This window comes from Rhipicephalus sanguineus, chromosome 3, assembly GCF_013339695.2.
Source record: "Rhipicephalus sanguineus isolate Rsan-2018 chromosome 3, BIME_Rsan_1.4, whole genome shotgun sequence".
Taxonomy (NCBI): domain Eukaryota; kingdom Metazoa; phylum Arthropoda; class Arachnida; order Ixodida; family Ixodidae; genus Rhipicephalus; species Rhipicephalus sanguineus.
The window spans coordinates 219,725,257-219,741,019 of record NC_051178.1 but is presented as its reverse complement, the minus strand read 5'-3'; the positions used below and the strand labels follow the sequence as shown (position 1 = coordinate 219,741,019).

The following is a 15,763-nucleotide window of genomic DNA, read 5'->3' as shown; positions in this document are numbered from 1 at the left end:
AATGCATTATAAAAGACGCAGTGATAACACTATCTATGACAAGGCTTTTTCATTTACATCATTCTAACCGATCATTCGTTATATCTGTGTTCGCTAGATTGAGGTTTCAGTGTATACATACAATCCGTTGCATGAATGTAACATGTTGCACGATACCGCAATTGTCCTATCACAAATATGTTTCTTTTTATATATTGCTCCACTTTTTCCTTTTTCATCGACCTCCGAAGATCCATCGTTGTCACCATGGTCACGGACAGTTTCCGCTAGCGCCTAATCTGAAATCTCCTTGGTAGTGACGACACAGTTGTCGGCATTTATAAAACTCGCAAAAGGGCCTGCTTTTGTCAGGGCCTGCTCCATGCGCGTGCAGTGAAACCACGCACGCACGCATGGCATCGAAAACGCACAGCGAACTCCATATGCAGTGAGAACTCAAAGCGTAATGACATGGAGCAAGGATTTTTTTTTTTTGTGGCGTCACCTGGTGTCCCGCTAACGAATTGCAGTTCAGAGACTACTGCAACAACCGAAGAGTGGCGCTGCCAACGCAAAAGCCGAATTTCTTTCTTCCTTTTTTTTCTAAAAAAGCTGGTGTGGTTAGCGTGGTGGCACCTGCGAGCGGCTGGATGAAGTTTTAAGGGTGGGGGGGTGGGGCACTCCTGCGCACGCTTCTGCGGCGGCAAGAAAGCCGGCTCGAGGAGCGCAGGCCTGCCTGCCCTCCCTGTGCACACCCGCACGCATGAACTAGCACTTGCTCTCGCCTCGCAGTCGCCGGGGCTTTGAGCCCGCCATGCGCGACGCCACCGCTTCGCGCTCTCGTCAGCGGGGTAACCTCAGAAGATGCATGTGGCTCCTGCTCGTGCCAAAATGACAAAATTCGGGACAAAATCCCTAGGTTGCCGGTGGCGAAAATTCTTTATATCAAGGGTGTCTCTCCATAGGTCAGCAAACTCACTCATGAGTTGACACACTCAGACTCACTAAGACTCAGATCAGGCCGTGAGTCTGAGTGATTCCGTGTGTGTAATAGTTTAGTCACCTTGAGTCCGAATAAGTCCGGTTGAAGAAAATTTGAGTGAGTCTGAGTTCAAGTGAGTCAAGTTGAGGAATATAATGGTGAGTCTGAGTCTGACTGAGCCCAAAGCACAGAATATATATTTTTTGAGTGAGTCCGAGTGAGCTCCGCCTTTTGTTGCTGATTTATGGTCCTATCTACTCATATTCAGCATTACTATCAGCCTTATGTCGGCTTACGTTTTTACTCAAGTCTATTCACACGTCAGCACATTAGCATTTATGTGCCACCTCAATATTTATTGATCAGAGGCGTGAGTTAGGGGAAGGGGTGCCATCTCCCCCGACAAACTCTTTCATGGGAAAGTCTTGATGAAAATATCTCGTGTGAGTCGCGTATTTTATAAAAATGTCCTTACTGGATCGATATATGATAATGATGATACAGCTCAGACCACTTATAACTTAACCACTTACAGTGCAGTACCGGCTATAATGCGGTTTTTTCTGACTCCCATTTACCCTCCCATGGAACTCCATGTATACGCATACCGCTTATTGTGCAGTCCCCCAAGATGGAAGACCGGTTATAATGCGGCTGCCGGAACGTTCTCAGAGATGCGAGGGAGCGAGCGTGCTTCTCAGCAGAGATGCGCCGGCGGGGGAGAGAGTGGCAACGGCGTTACGAAGGAGGGGGGGACGCGGAACAAACGAACAAGGAGCAGGGGGAGAAAAAAAAAGAGATGGCGGTGAGGGACCAGCCCGGCGCAGGTGCATGGTGTGAGGAGGGGGAGCGGTTGCATGGCCGACGGAAAATCCTTTGCCCCCTTTACTTCGGCCGCTTGACATGCGCACTTCGCTACGAACGGGCGCCCGCGTTACCACTGTTTGTCTCCGTCCGCAAACTAGCTGCTTCGACATAGAGCGCAGATATCGCACGTGCAACCTCAATTCCCCCACAAGTAACAATGCTTTGAGATGCGATTGAGCTTTCGCCTTTGCCACCAACAGACGGACTTACAAGCTTGAAAAACTTTTTCAGGATACAGTATAACCTCGTTACAACGGATCTGTTTACAGCAGACATTCGGATATTACACACCAATTTGCGGCATTATGCCAACCTCCGTATTTGTTCCATTGATTGAGCTTTGTTTACAACGGATTCTGGTACAACAGACATTCGGATATAATTGACTAAAATGTCAGGCCAGCAAAGTAGTCAGGACTCCTTTGGAGCGGACTTTTCTACCACGGACATACCAAATTCAATAACTTCCGACTTCAAACATCGCTTAGCATACTTTCGGTACGGGAACAGCGCGCCGCGGATATCGACGTACCGATTTAAGAACGAAGGCCGCCGATCTCCGGTCTGTCAATGATCAGCTATCTCTAGCTGTAGCGAAAACAAATCAGTGCGCAGCGTGCCTGGTGTTGCGTTTTCGGACGCTGACACGCAAAATTGCTGCTGCTACCGCTTCTCCGAGAGGTCGCTGCGCGGCGAGCTTGGCCGTGACGATGCGCAAAACGCCCATCCGCGATTCTGATGCGATTCGTTGCTTGTGACGAAGGACATTGCAGCTTCTTCGCTTTTGCATGTCCGCTAGCGCGATGTTCTTGCCCGCAAAGTTCGGATTTGTCTCGTACGCCGGCACCTTGAGCGGAGTTAGGCTTAGCCACGACGTAGAGTAGAAAGCTCGGTTGCGATATGCGTGGCAGCGGTGACCGGTGTTTCAAAGTACGTCATGCTCGATTGCAAGTACAAAGAGTTGTCCTGCGATGGCCTTCATCAAAAACTCCTAAGTGCTGATAAGAAGAATCTCTAACAGCGGGTCCAACGAGTCAACGCTATTACAGTCGCACGTCTGCGATGTTCTACGCAAGGAGGTTGAAAAAATTTGCTGGAGTGGAGGAGGCACCCCTCAGCTGAAGCCGCGCGCCGCCATATTGCCATAGGCAGAAGGCGCGCCTTCCGCAACGCATGCTGCAGCGGCCACGTAGATGTTATAGATGTTCTTTGGCGTGGTGGCGTGCTGACGTTGTTGGGTACATCGTGTGTTGCGTACGGCTATATAAAACGAGTGAAAAGGTACTCTGGGGTGAAGTTTCAGTTGTAAGCAGAACATTTCGAGCTTGATGAAAACTTCTCTATTTGCCGGAACACATGCTGACAGCTCGCAATCTGTCTCTAATTTCACACCTGACGGTCATTCTTTTTTCCTAACCGGTTTCTTAAGGAGCCGCAGTGTTCGAAGCACGTCAGGGCAGGCTGTTTGACGGGAAGTCTGGAAGCGAAAAGATGGCGATCGCATATGTTAGAGGCACTTCTTGCCGAATTGTTTCGACCGGACTAGGCTGCGACGCGGGAGTTGTTCGACTGTGCTCGACGCATTTGTAAAACACTTGCAAAATCCAGTGATACACATTCTTGTGCTTGTTGATACCACTGGTGCGGAGCGCAAATCAGAAAAGGACGCAACGTTGCTATTCGTTGAAATTATATAAATAGGCGACTCTCTAGATTTCGTTATCGGTTGCCCTGCTGTGTTATAAAAGGGTAGCTCGCAGCGGCGAGGTTAAGTGGTTACGTAACGTCATTTGGGCAAGACACAAGGAGCTGTTTTTTCTCACATTCGTGTCTTTTTTATTTGTATTTGCTTTATGCAGTGCAGCGAGTAAAACCAGTAGGTCTAAACTGTGCAATGCTCGTTCCAGCTGCAAATAAAGCGACCGAACCGAGGTCCCAGGGTACTCCGGCCTTTATATGTGTACAAATTGAAAAAAAGGTTGTTGAAGATGTGACAGTTGCATCACCTACACGGCAGCATTACAAAGGAATGCTTCATGTTTCCCAAGGAGAGATAAAATAGCTCAAGATTAAAATTCTGCAGCAGAAAAATTGCAGACTGACCAAAAATATCGAGGCTGGATCCTCAAGCGATAATAAAGGAGATCGAGGACCAAAAGCTGATATGTCTGAGTAGGGCATATGTGGATGCTCACTGCAGTCTTCCCCCATATACATACAGCAACCCCTCCACAGGGCACGAAAAGACGGCACGTATCCATCCGAGCTGCGGGCGTTTGTGTTAACGCTGCACGTCTTTTCTCCATCAGCTGAAGAGTATGTATAATCAAAGTTTAAACGAGCACTGTCACCAGAGTGCACTATAACGGTATACAGAATTCCATAAAAGGAAATGCTGGCTTCAGAGATGAGTCACTGTCTCGAAAAAGCAAGCCCGATGCCACACAAAAACTCTACTGTACTTTGATTGTTGTTGACAAATGAGTAAACACGCCGAGATTGTGGGCAACTAAGTGGTTAGATATGTGGACTTTGGGACTGAAATGCATGGGGACCGACTGCATGTGTATTATGCTCGTTGGCTTAAACTTACAACTTAGGATGCCACTTGGGCGTTTGTAATTAAATCATTGACAGGATAAGAGAGAGCTGAGCCAACTTAATAGTATCGAAAAGCTATATATATATTGAAAAATAGTGTCAACTGCAAGCTGAATGTCCATATTTGAGGCACGTGCATGCAAAGCCAAAACTATTGGTTTTGGAGGTTTCAAGCTTGTCTTGAGAAAAGAAATGGCTTTCAAGCCTTGATGAGCATATCCTTCTCGATGAGCATATCCTTGAGTGTGGTGCTTTGGACACCCACATTTATATTCCGCTCAAAGAAAGGGGCCTAATTCACATATGCATAAGATTCCGTCACATGACGAATGAAATAAACAGGGAAATGAGTGCCGAGAAGTGAGGTGTGCTCTTATGAGGATGATTATTTTTTAAAACCAGTGATACAGACCCTTCTTCGGTGTGCATGATTGCAAGGAAAACGCCAAAAGAAACAGAATAAAACTGACTGCATTCTTATCTGCCATTTGGCTTTTTATTCTTGACAACTTCTCCCTTAATGCTCGCCATAACCATCAAAAACCACGGCGGAGAGACGCGGTCAGCGCAGCGGGCGCGCTTTGGCTCATATGTCTCTTGCCTATGGCAAGATGGCTGCCGCGCGCGCGGGCCGGCTTCACTGCGGCCCATTGGGAAGTATAGGCGGCCTCCACTCCAGCAAGTTTTATTTAAACCTCCTTGGTTCTACGCACGTCTGCGATGTTCGCGACGAGTGCGGCGCGCTATCGTAATCTGATGATTGAGCTTCTGCTTGCAGCTGCCAAACGAAAGCGTTCTAAATTATTGTCGACCCGTGAACACAGAACAAGTGCGAACGCGTCACTAAGTAGCGCAATTTTCGACAGCCCCGACCTCGCGGCGCACAAGCAGCAGACGACGATCCCGAAGCAAGCATCATGGCAGAAGCAGCCAATCGGAGGCCTTGAATTGAACTTCAAACGTGCTTTTTGTACGCTTGTTACTGAATGGAGGAGCTAGCTGAAACGGAGAACTTAAACGCGGAGAAATGCTCTTTACGACGAGACCAAAATGGTGGCACCCGGTTGCGCCATTGCCGAGCTATAGTTTTGAAAAACGCTTTTTTTTTTGCTATTTCCGAAATTTTTCCATGTCAGCAGATGCAAAAAAAGATTTTATAGCACTTCTACGTAATTTTCAGTGAAGTTGTTTTGGAATCAGATTGAAAATGGGCTGCAGAAACTAGTGTTAAAAATAACACCATGTTTGTGACTCGTAATCCTCTCCAGCTATAGAAAGACCCATTCAGCGTTTACATAAAAGTCTGTTGTAACAGTACTTGGATTTTACATACTCCCTTTACAACAGACCAAAATCCTCTTCACTATGAAGGTCTGTTGTAACGAGGTTATACTATTTGCCGCGGCTGTTCTTCCGACCACGAACCGAAACTTCGTTTTACGCGTGATGCCCTCGGTTTAGCTCGCGAGTGCGATCTCTTCTATGCCCGATCTTTGTGTTGTCTAGGGCAAGCTTCTCGTGATGGCATGCCAAGTTGCAACGCACACGCTAGGCCTAACAAGCGCTAGCTGCCATGTCGGCGGCCGCGTACTACAGAAGTTGCGGTTTGGTACCGAGTCAATGAAACATTTTGCAGTTGTTGCATTTAAAAGGGGTGACTTACATCTTTAACGAAAACGCGGGCGTGCGTGTGAAACATTCGAGTGGTGATTTGTGGTCGCCACCGTTTTCGACATCGCGCACGCGCAGTGTGTTACCACGGCGACTTCCCGTGACGATGCATTTTTTCCGCGTTCGTTATGTCGGCACCACAGGTCCGCGGATGCTAACCGTTCAACATTTTCAAATGTAAGCAGATGCAAACTGACATCCCAGTCGCACGCCTCGATAGTCGGAATCGCGCGCCTGCCTGTTGGTCATGTTTTGCACACGTGCAACCTTTTAAAAATGTTGTTTTGGTTATGGTGCGGTACCGCTTATAGTGCGGATATTCACGACTCCGGCGACTTACGTTATAAGCGGTCTATGCTGTATATGATATATGATAACTCTTATTTGAAGGTACAAGATCAAAATGCGTATCGTAGAGCACTGAATATGTGAGACATTGGCGTTAAAGAGGATTGACACCATGATCGAAAAAACTACACGCCAACGGACTCGTGAGTCGACTCGACTCACTCAAGCTCACTCAGACTCAAGCCAAGCCATGAGTCTGAGTGAGTCCGGCAGAGTAATATGGTGGTGAGTTTGAGTCTGAGCGAGTCCAGCTCAGAATAAGTTTAGTTATTCCGAGTCCGAGTGAGTCCGGTTGAAGAAAATTTTGGTGAGTCTGAGTCAGATGGAGCCCTCAAAGCAAAATATATTTCTTGAGTGAGTCTGAGCGAGCTTCAATTTTTTTGCCGACCTATGGCCTCTCGCTGCCACTTTGTTACATAGAGGTCGCAAATACATGTGCTCCTACGAAGTATCGGCGGGGTATAGAAAAATTTTGTGATATCGAAGAATTCATTGTATGGAGGTTGGTTATAGGCAGGTTTAACTGTACTTATAAAATATCTGCTTTGTTAAACACAACCTATCCCTTTAAATGCCTATTTATTTAGACCCCCTACTAGCCAGTGGCTATGGGTCTAACCAGTGTTGTGTATTTTCATGTACTAAAATAAAAAATACTAGCAGTTGTTCCGTGTACGAATACAACCGATGAGTGAAGCTCCTTAGAAATGGGACGCAAAGAACTATGCGCCTGATCTCGCTGCTGGCTTTCACGAAGGCGGTAGGGTGGGGAGCAGGTAGGGAGAGCGTCTGCTGCGCTCGGTGGAGGGAACGACTGAGCGATTGAATGCGGCGCGCGCAGCGCAGGGAGAAGGAGACAGGTGGGAGAGGGGTGCGAGCGTGTTGCGGCGAGGACATTCGACGGCGGCGACGGAACGCCGTGCGCACTCATTGTCTTCTTGCGCCGGCACCGGTTGGGGAGAGTGTCTGCTACTACCTTCGACAAAGCACCCTAAGTGCGCTAGAATGATGGTTGTCATTTCACAATCCATGATAAAGGTGGTGAAAGTGAAGACGACCATTATAACCAGTTGTGCACAGAGCTTAATTTCTTTTAACCTCGAATTTCTGGTGCACTAGAACCGAACCACTCTAGGCCTAAACATTTCCTCTTAAATCACCGCCCGCTGCAACCTAAAGCGATGCTTAAAGGGGTGGTGCCACCAAATTTGTGGCTTGCGCGTTCTTTGCTGTAAGCATTTCCTATAGCTCCAGGAAGCGTGATAGACTCACCAAGATTCATGTATTCTCGCTAAATAATTTAATATCGCCTCTTTATGTGGACAATTTTCGGTTTTGGTTTCTGGGCGCCGAGGTTGGGCGGTGACGTAGCAGTGTAGGGGGCTTGGTCACGTGACCACATAAGGCTGTGACGCACGTAGCCAGGAAGAGTGATGCAGCAACCGATGCTTTGCCGGTACGTATGTTGCAGAGGTGGCGGAGGTCCGGAGGTCACTCGCGTCACTACAGCAGATCCAGTGTGACGTCGCTACAACTTTCGCTGCCCCTCCTATAGAGCTACGTCAGTGTTGGCGCACTAGCGATGCGTCTCGATCGGGGGAATGGGCATTTAGGTACACTTTGGAAGTGAATAAAAATATATTCTAAACGTTTGGTGTATCCGACCCTTCGTGTGGAGTGTCCCTTGCATACAGAGGAAACCCACAACAGGCTTGTTATAGCCTCGAAATTTGATGGCACCACCCCTTTAAGAGAAGGGAGCTTCAACGGCGACAGCGAGGTGCAAGCCTAAGAGGCTTCGCTGCTAAAGAAAGTGGCTGATTGATTGATTGAAAATGGGTTTGTAAAGAGTTTTCAAACAGCAGCTCATCCCCAATGCCATGGTAATACCTGACAAGGTGATGATGCCAGGCCAGAGTTGGCCTTGGGTTCCGTGCGCGGGACATTATTTCCACCACCAGATGAGGCCGAGGACTCGGAGGAGAGCATCGACACATTGTCCGAGAAGGCTGAGTCATTGTCGGGGCTGTCTGTCCTAGCAACCCCTCCATTGGTGGACACAGTCCCGTCCTGTTGCAACAAGCAGCACAAAAAGCACTCGCAGTTGGCATCTACTCATAGAAGCATGGCATGACAGTGTGCAGAGGCAGAAACAAGAAACATTGTTGGTACATAAGGCAGCACAAAAAAAAAGCAAACCACAATACTGCAACAAATTCAGATCATACAGCTCAGCTTTGCATGAGGCTTAAGTGGTACAACACACCTTTCACCCCAGATTCGACATATTTCTCCAAAGCAGTGCCTTCATTGCGTATCGGCCCTAAAGTAAATAAATTTCATTTCACTGAAAACACTGGCCACGGCTGCAATGGGAATGTTCAATGGGAATGTTCTGCATGCCCTCAGCCACTGTGTAGAAAAGGAAAATTCCGTAAATTAGAAAATAAATCTCTCTAGTAGTATATTGAGCGAGTCCAACTATTCAAGTAATGTAGCTAACATGCACAGTCATCCGTAGGCATGCCTGTCAGATCAGGCCTGTGCGAATAGAAAGTTTTGGTTCAAAGTAAAGTATAATTATAGACTGAGAAGTTGAAATTAAAACCTTCAGAGCAGATGAAGACGAATCTGACAAAGTAGTTTGGTCTGTTTGTTTTTTTTTTTTTGCTTGCAAATTCAGTTCAATCCATGTAGTTGGTTGATTTCTGAAATTCCGTTATTCAGATATATTCACATAAGTAAACAAATTCAATGTTTCTTACAACTCTAATAGCCCAGAAAATTGGTTCACAGCCTCTTGCTCACAGCTGTGCTTCAGCTTATACCTTATATTTAGCGATACTGCAACTGACACTGATGTCACTCTGTAGGAAGTGTAAGGAAAGTTTTAGGGACGTCATACCACATCAAAGTGATGTGCAATGAGCGGTGACCTGCCGCAATTGGCAAGCCTAGAAAGAATCGGCTGCAAACCCACATTCGCTTTTCTCAGTGTGTTGCCGAATGAGCCAAGCTTGCTGGCAGTTTGCAAAGTGCTTCACATTGCCACACGCACAAGCGAAGACGACATTAAAATTTGAGTCCACTTCTCTGCATTAAAGGGACCGACAACTGATTTTTCTTGACCCATTTTTTTATGGCGCAACAGAAAGCTCACCCTTCGCAGTGTTTGTAGCTGCAGTAGTTAATCCCAAAAGAACGTAGTTATTTGACAAGCAGTATTTTTCGATCTGAAAGGCTCTAAACACAGATGCACCTTTCCTCCAGCAATGCTGAGAACTGATAGCGATGCCGCCAGCCCTTCTCGTGATTTGTGAAAGCTATCGTTGTTCTGATTTCGCAGGAGTTCCTGTAACTATGCTTAACCACCTTTAAACCTTTTCAATTATTTTTGAAAATAACAAGCTGTTACAATGAGATGATGTGGCATTATACACCTTCCCGGTATCTGTACTGCGTTGTGTGCGCATGCGTCCAAGGTTGCTTGCGCCTGTGTCATGGGCGGCTTGTTCCGGCGTCGTTACTCTCTCGATGTACGAGCCAAGCGAAGTCATCGAAAACGTCACTACGCATTGCGCGGCCACGCCGAGTAGCAGCGCGCGTCATTTCTGAAACGAAGTGTCGGTAGCTAAACTGTGTCGCTCCAAAATCTTAGCGACCTGGAAACTGCGTGCACGGTTGCATGAGCACGCTGAAAAGTTGCTCAAGATGCGCTGACGAGCGTGGGATCATTACGTCACGCGAAGGCAGCACCACTTTAATGCATACTACTAACGCAGGCCTATATGTACATTTTTATTGAGTAATACTTTTTAACATAAAGAAACGAACAATATTTTAATATTAGCAAACAAATTGTCGAACGCATACACCAATTAATGGTCACGTGGCCGGGTTCACCAGATTATGTTTTTGCCGCCAGAGGCGCCACAGGTCATTTTTCGTGACTTTCAATTAAGAAATAAAAATATAAATCCATCTCTCACGAAAAAAACAGGGTTGGTTTGAGTCAATGCGATGGAGAATTTTTCCATTAGTGGAGTCATCTCATTTCATGTTCTGGGCAGTTGTCGGTCCCTTTAATGTAATGGCAAGTTGCCGTAGACATAAACATGAGAGGCTGGAGAGGTAGGGCCATCTGACAGAGCTAAGATGAACCAGCCAAGCGCAGAATTGTTATTGCAGAAACCTAGAGTATTCTACTTCTCTGCTGGTGCAAATTCTCGGCAGCAGTGTAAATCCAGATGTGTTACCTCTTTAAGAATTTTTTTCATCAAGGACACTCGTCGAAAACAAAGACACATGTCTATAATTGTGGTTGTCCGAAGTGTCAGAGCCATCCCCTAGTAACATGGTATTTCAAAACAACTCTGCATAAACCGTCATGCCATGCATGCTATAATACTCCATCAGAGAATTTTAGAGTGTTTAAAGCATCCAGATGACTGTTTGCACGTGTGTGCCTCGTTGTGATGCTTTCTAGAAAGTTCAACATCGCCACTCAGAAATGAAAACCGAAAGTCGTTGGCATAAATAATGCAATATTAAATTATTTACCGAGAATATACGAATCTTTGAGAGTGTATCACGCTTCCTGGAGCAATAAGAACAGCACTAGTCCTGTTTCATCTGTATCGTCCTTGTAGTTTTTGCGCTGTTTTTTACTATGAATGTGCACCAACAAGCTCAAGTTTGCACGCTTCTCAATAAGAAACGTTTGAATCAAATAACACACACACCACAAGTTCGAGGTCTCAACCCAACTTTGTTCTGTTTTCTGCAAGGCTCTCTGTCTAAATCCCTTCTGTTTTCAACAGACCATAGCAGCAGGCCTGCTCGCCACTTTTGAGGACCTAAGTTTAGCACATGCACATGGCTTCTACCCCATCGCTGACGAGCAGCTAACATACTGCACACTATCATCAACTGCCACATCTACCTTTGGGCCGAACCATGGCTGCTGTGCTACACGTACTTGACCAAAGTACAAGGTCATCCACTTTTAGGGTGAACACAACCAGAGTTGTAGTGCGTAACGCATTACAATTTTCTTTTTGTAACGTTGTAATATAATCAATTACTTTTTCGAAACTGTAACGTTCTGGGTAATTCAATTACATTTTCTTGTAATTGATTACCGGTAATCAATTACTTTTTTTTTTCCAAAATCAAGTTGTAACCAGTTTTCTACTGCTGTTCTCGTCCCGAAAGATATGCGACCGCTCTGTAGGGACCCCCCATCCTGTCCGACGGGGGGGTCCCTGCAGAGCCTATTTGGTCGCCTTTTCCTTGCCTTTCATCTCTGTAACATGTACAAGTCTGAACACAACCAAGCATGACCGCATCGGATGCACTAGCACTCCACGACTTCTATTTGCTTAAACTTTACTGCAAACATTTTAAATTATAGGGTGCACAGTGTGTGTGTGGGGGGGGGGGGGGGGGGTTGTGCTATCACCCCCTATACAGTCGTTTTTGTCTCATGGTGCCCACCCATTAAAGTTAGCGTAGTTAGCTTCACTGCCAAGCAAGACATGGCGCTGCGCTCATGCGTTGGTTAGGGCACCTCGATGCCAGCACTGCCACTTCCAGGGTTGAGATACCTTTCGAACCACTCCGCACCGTTGTTTCTTTGCAGGGAGCCATATTGGTTCTAAATTGTCTGCGGAGTGTAGTGGCTAGCGTGGGGACGGTGCTGCAAACGTGTTGGTTTTTAAGTTATTAGATCAGTTCTTTGACCCCTATGACACGCTGCTGTGTGCCACGGTGTAGTGGTTCACATGCGAAAGGCTAACAGATGTTTCGCTTCCCTCGTAACAACGAGCGAAAAAAAAAAATGGGAGGCGCAAGTGAAACGTAATTGCTGGCATATGACAGACAGCACCAAGATATGCGAGATTAGTTGTTGACTTGTCGTAGCATATGACCATGCATTTTTGACCGCTAGCCGTGAACATGCTGTTGAACAAATTCACACTTGAATTAAATACTTCTCTCGCTATAGCTGCATAGCACAATCATTGTGTGAAGCTGCTATTACAGAGAAACTGTTAAGCTTTTCGCTAGGCCGTGCAAAGTGAGCTGAAGCTCGACCACGCTAGCCTATGCCTACTTAAGCCAATTTAAGCTTAGATAAGCATAGTTAAGACGAGTTAATTAGGCTTAGTCAAGCCAATCAATACTAACTGATACAAATCAATGCTGATCTATTTTAATCGATAACAATTAAGCCATTGGATGAAGGCAAGTTAACCTTAGAAAAAGCCCAGTTAAGGGGAGATGCGGGTCGAAAAACGCGAGTTTTTTAAAAAATTATCGATTTTTTGTTTTCACCTGTTTTGTTAAGATTAGTATCTCTACTGATCCGAAAATAAAAACAAAGTCGAGACTCAACTGGAAATGCGTTAAAATTGCATCTAAAGAGCACAAGGTGGCTGTTAATCTTGACCAAAAGTGTGACATCTTCTAGCGCCTCGCGGCCGATAATTCACGGCCGCTCGCCATTGGAGACCGCATGAGGAGATCTTCAAATAACCACGGTTTCCCGCGCTGCAGAAGCGCAAGAAATAATAAAGAAAGCATGCTTTTGCCGCGCTTTTCGAGCGCTGCGACTGGCTTTTAAATCACGTGGTACGGATCGGGGACCGCCATTGGCCGCTGCACGCCTTGCGTGTTGTGAAGCCTGCTTGCAGGGTCTGTGTATCATCGAGCTGTGCAGCTGAACGTTTCTCTCGCGTATTTATATTCATCATGGATGAAGAGAACTGTAGAAAGCGCAGTCACTGGCCAGTGAAGGGTGAACAAATTTTGAGGACGCCGGCGCAAATTGAAGCCAAACACTCGCTGAACGGCAAGTGTGTCGGCTGCCGCGAGGCTTAGCGACGGCGACGGCGATGCTTCCGACGAGTTTGCCGCGGCGTTCGAGTATGTCAGGGACTCTCAAAGAGAAGATCGGACTCTTTGACGACGAAGAAAGATTACGGTAGAAAGAGTCTTCCTTGATCGCTGACATAACAGCATTGAACATCCTCGTGATCGGTGCAGTGTGTCCAACGTGTCACTGTTCGGGAATACGCGTCCGGGAACCAGCTTACAAATGCAAAGGCGTCGTTTCTGGAACTACAATACGAGAACAGCGAGTGCCCCGAAAGTATTCTTTCGATGACGTATACGTTGCGGTGAGTTGCTCCGAGCGAGGAGGCCAGCATAGGGGCGGCGAGTGACAGGCCTATCGCAAGCAGAACCTACGGCAGCGGGAGCTCGCGCAATAGCTACTCTGCTCGAAAGAGCTGTGGAGAAGAAACTTATGGCGCTGGCTCATTTTAGTGGCAGTGGCTACTAGAAGAACAATTTACCTCTTTTGTGTGCAATTTTGATCAGATTTCATTACCTGTTTCATAAATGAACATCCAATTTTAACCTTAAAATTCGTTTTTCTCAAAACACACTTTTTGTCAACTTTTTCAGCGTGCCCCTCGTGTTTTTGGTATTTCTGGTGCTCAGATCTGCATGAAATCTTGCCCAAATTTTCTCTAAGGTGTGAGGAGTGCAGTTATCTCCCCTAAATCTCTATATTATTTATGCACATTAGAAAATTCGCAAGTAAACATTTACCGGAATCGGCGTAATAATGGTTTTCCCATGTTTGAATTTTTCACGTCTAGCAAATATTTTCTATGCACTTTCTGGATAGTTTTCGGCACTCTACAGTTCAGACGGAACAATATGAGCCATTAATTGGCAAAATGTATAGAAGTTTAAGGATCGAAAGTAGGGGGGGCTAAAAGGCCTAAGTTTTACACATTTGTCATGGTGCAGAACAAAAAGTATGCAACTTACAAGAAAACTAATTATATATTTGAAATCAGCATAAAAATCTCTACAAATACTCCAAGTTTCATTGCTCTAGGTTGAATATTAAAAAACAAAGTGTCTTCGACCCGCATCTCCCCTTAAGCTCCCTAACTAACTGAGACTGCAATCTCAATTAGGCCGAGATAAGCCAATCAACACTAGTCGATTCCAACACATACTGATTGATGCCAATTAAGACGGATTATTCTGGATTATGTCAGATTACACTCACCTGGACAAGATGAGCTGGCCTGGCCATGAGGTAGGTTAGACCCGACTGGATTATGTTAATCCAGTTTAAGTTGGATTAAGATTATCTGTATTAGGCTAATCCAGATTAAGATAATCTTGAACAAGTCAAGTTTGAGTAAGTTGAGAATGCCTAGTCAGTTGGATGACTGAGTATGGCCACATTCAGCCAATCTGGATGAGCCCGGATTAAGCTAATCGGGAGTGACCCGACCAAAGCATCACTGACGAACCCGTGTAAGTTAGGCACCTCTTGCCAGTAAAACTATGCACTCAGACATGCCATTGCGAAGCTAACCACGAGCCAACTAATTTTGGTAGGCATCAAGTTAATAAAACGGCCGCCATGACCGGATCATGTATGTTACTACGTACGTACATGACATGCATGACATGATTTTCGTGTAACGACCAGTTATTTATGTTCGTCATACAGTCTTGTCATGCTATGCCAATTATGGCAACATCCAGTTAATAAAACGGCCGCTAGACCATCATGACCAGGTTATGTATGTCATGACATAAATGCCTAACACTATTTTCATATCATGACCAGTCATTTATGTTAGTGATACGCTCTTGTCATGCAATGCCAATTTAGGCATCCATGAAGTTAATCAAACAGCTGCGAGAGCCCGAAGACCTAGGCAGCCAGTTAGATAGATAGACAGATAGATACACTCAAAATGCCTTTAGTTTGCCATGAAATGCCTCGCGTTTAATAATAAATGCCTAACCTATTGCTAACTAACAATATATGAGCAAGCCCTACCTTCAGAAGTGGCAAACTGAGCCAAATTTCTACGCATTTTAATGAAAGCACCCCATCACTGCATGCCAGGCAGTGCCAACAAACAGGAATGTTTGAACCAAGATGGTGTCCACAAAAGCAGTGCCTCCACCCTGTAGCGGAGGAGGCAAACACATTGAGGCACCCTAGCGGTGGCACAGGAGGAAGACCTCTTTCCCTCTTTTGGGGTTTGGCTCGGCCGTGGACGGACGTCGCTCACGGGAGGTTCGTGGGCATGATACCGCGGCTCGTTCCACGGACTCCCGAGGTGAGTCGAACATTGGCAACACCGCATTCGTGGTGCCATTGTATGTGTTATGTTGTTTGTGTGTGTTATGTTCCCTGTGTATTTTGCTGGCATTATATTGGGTTGTTTGTCATGTTAGTTGAGTGATTTCTTCACTGGCGAGCTCAGCATT

General features: G+C 46.1%; 1 protein-coding gene across 2 annotated transcripts in view; it reads right to left on the bottom strand.

The window, feature by feature from the left end:
* The window catches only part of LOC119388316 (amyloid beta A4 precursor protein-binding family B member 1-interacting protein), a 254,968-nt gene that overhangs the window by 161,638 nt on the left and 77,567 nt on the right, over positions 1–15,763 (bottom strand). For both annotated transcript variants that reach the window (XM_037656020.2, XM_049413910.1), the window contains exon 6: positions 8,339–8,518. In XM_037656020.2, coding sequence (XP_037511948.1) covers positions 8,339–8,518 — 180 coding nt within the window. The remainder of the gene's footprint in view (positions 1–8,338; positions 8,519–15,763) is intronic.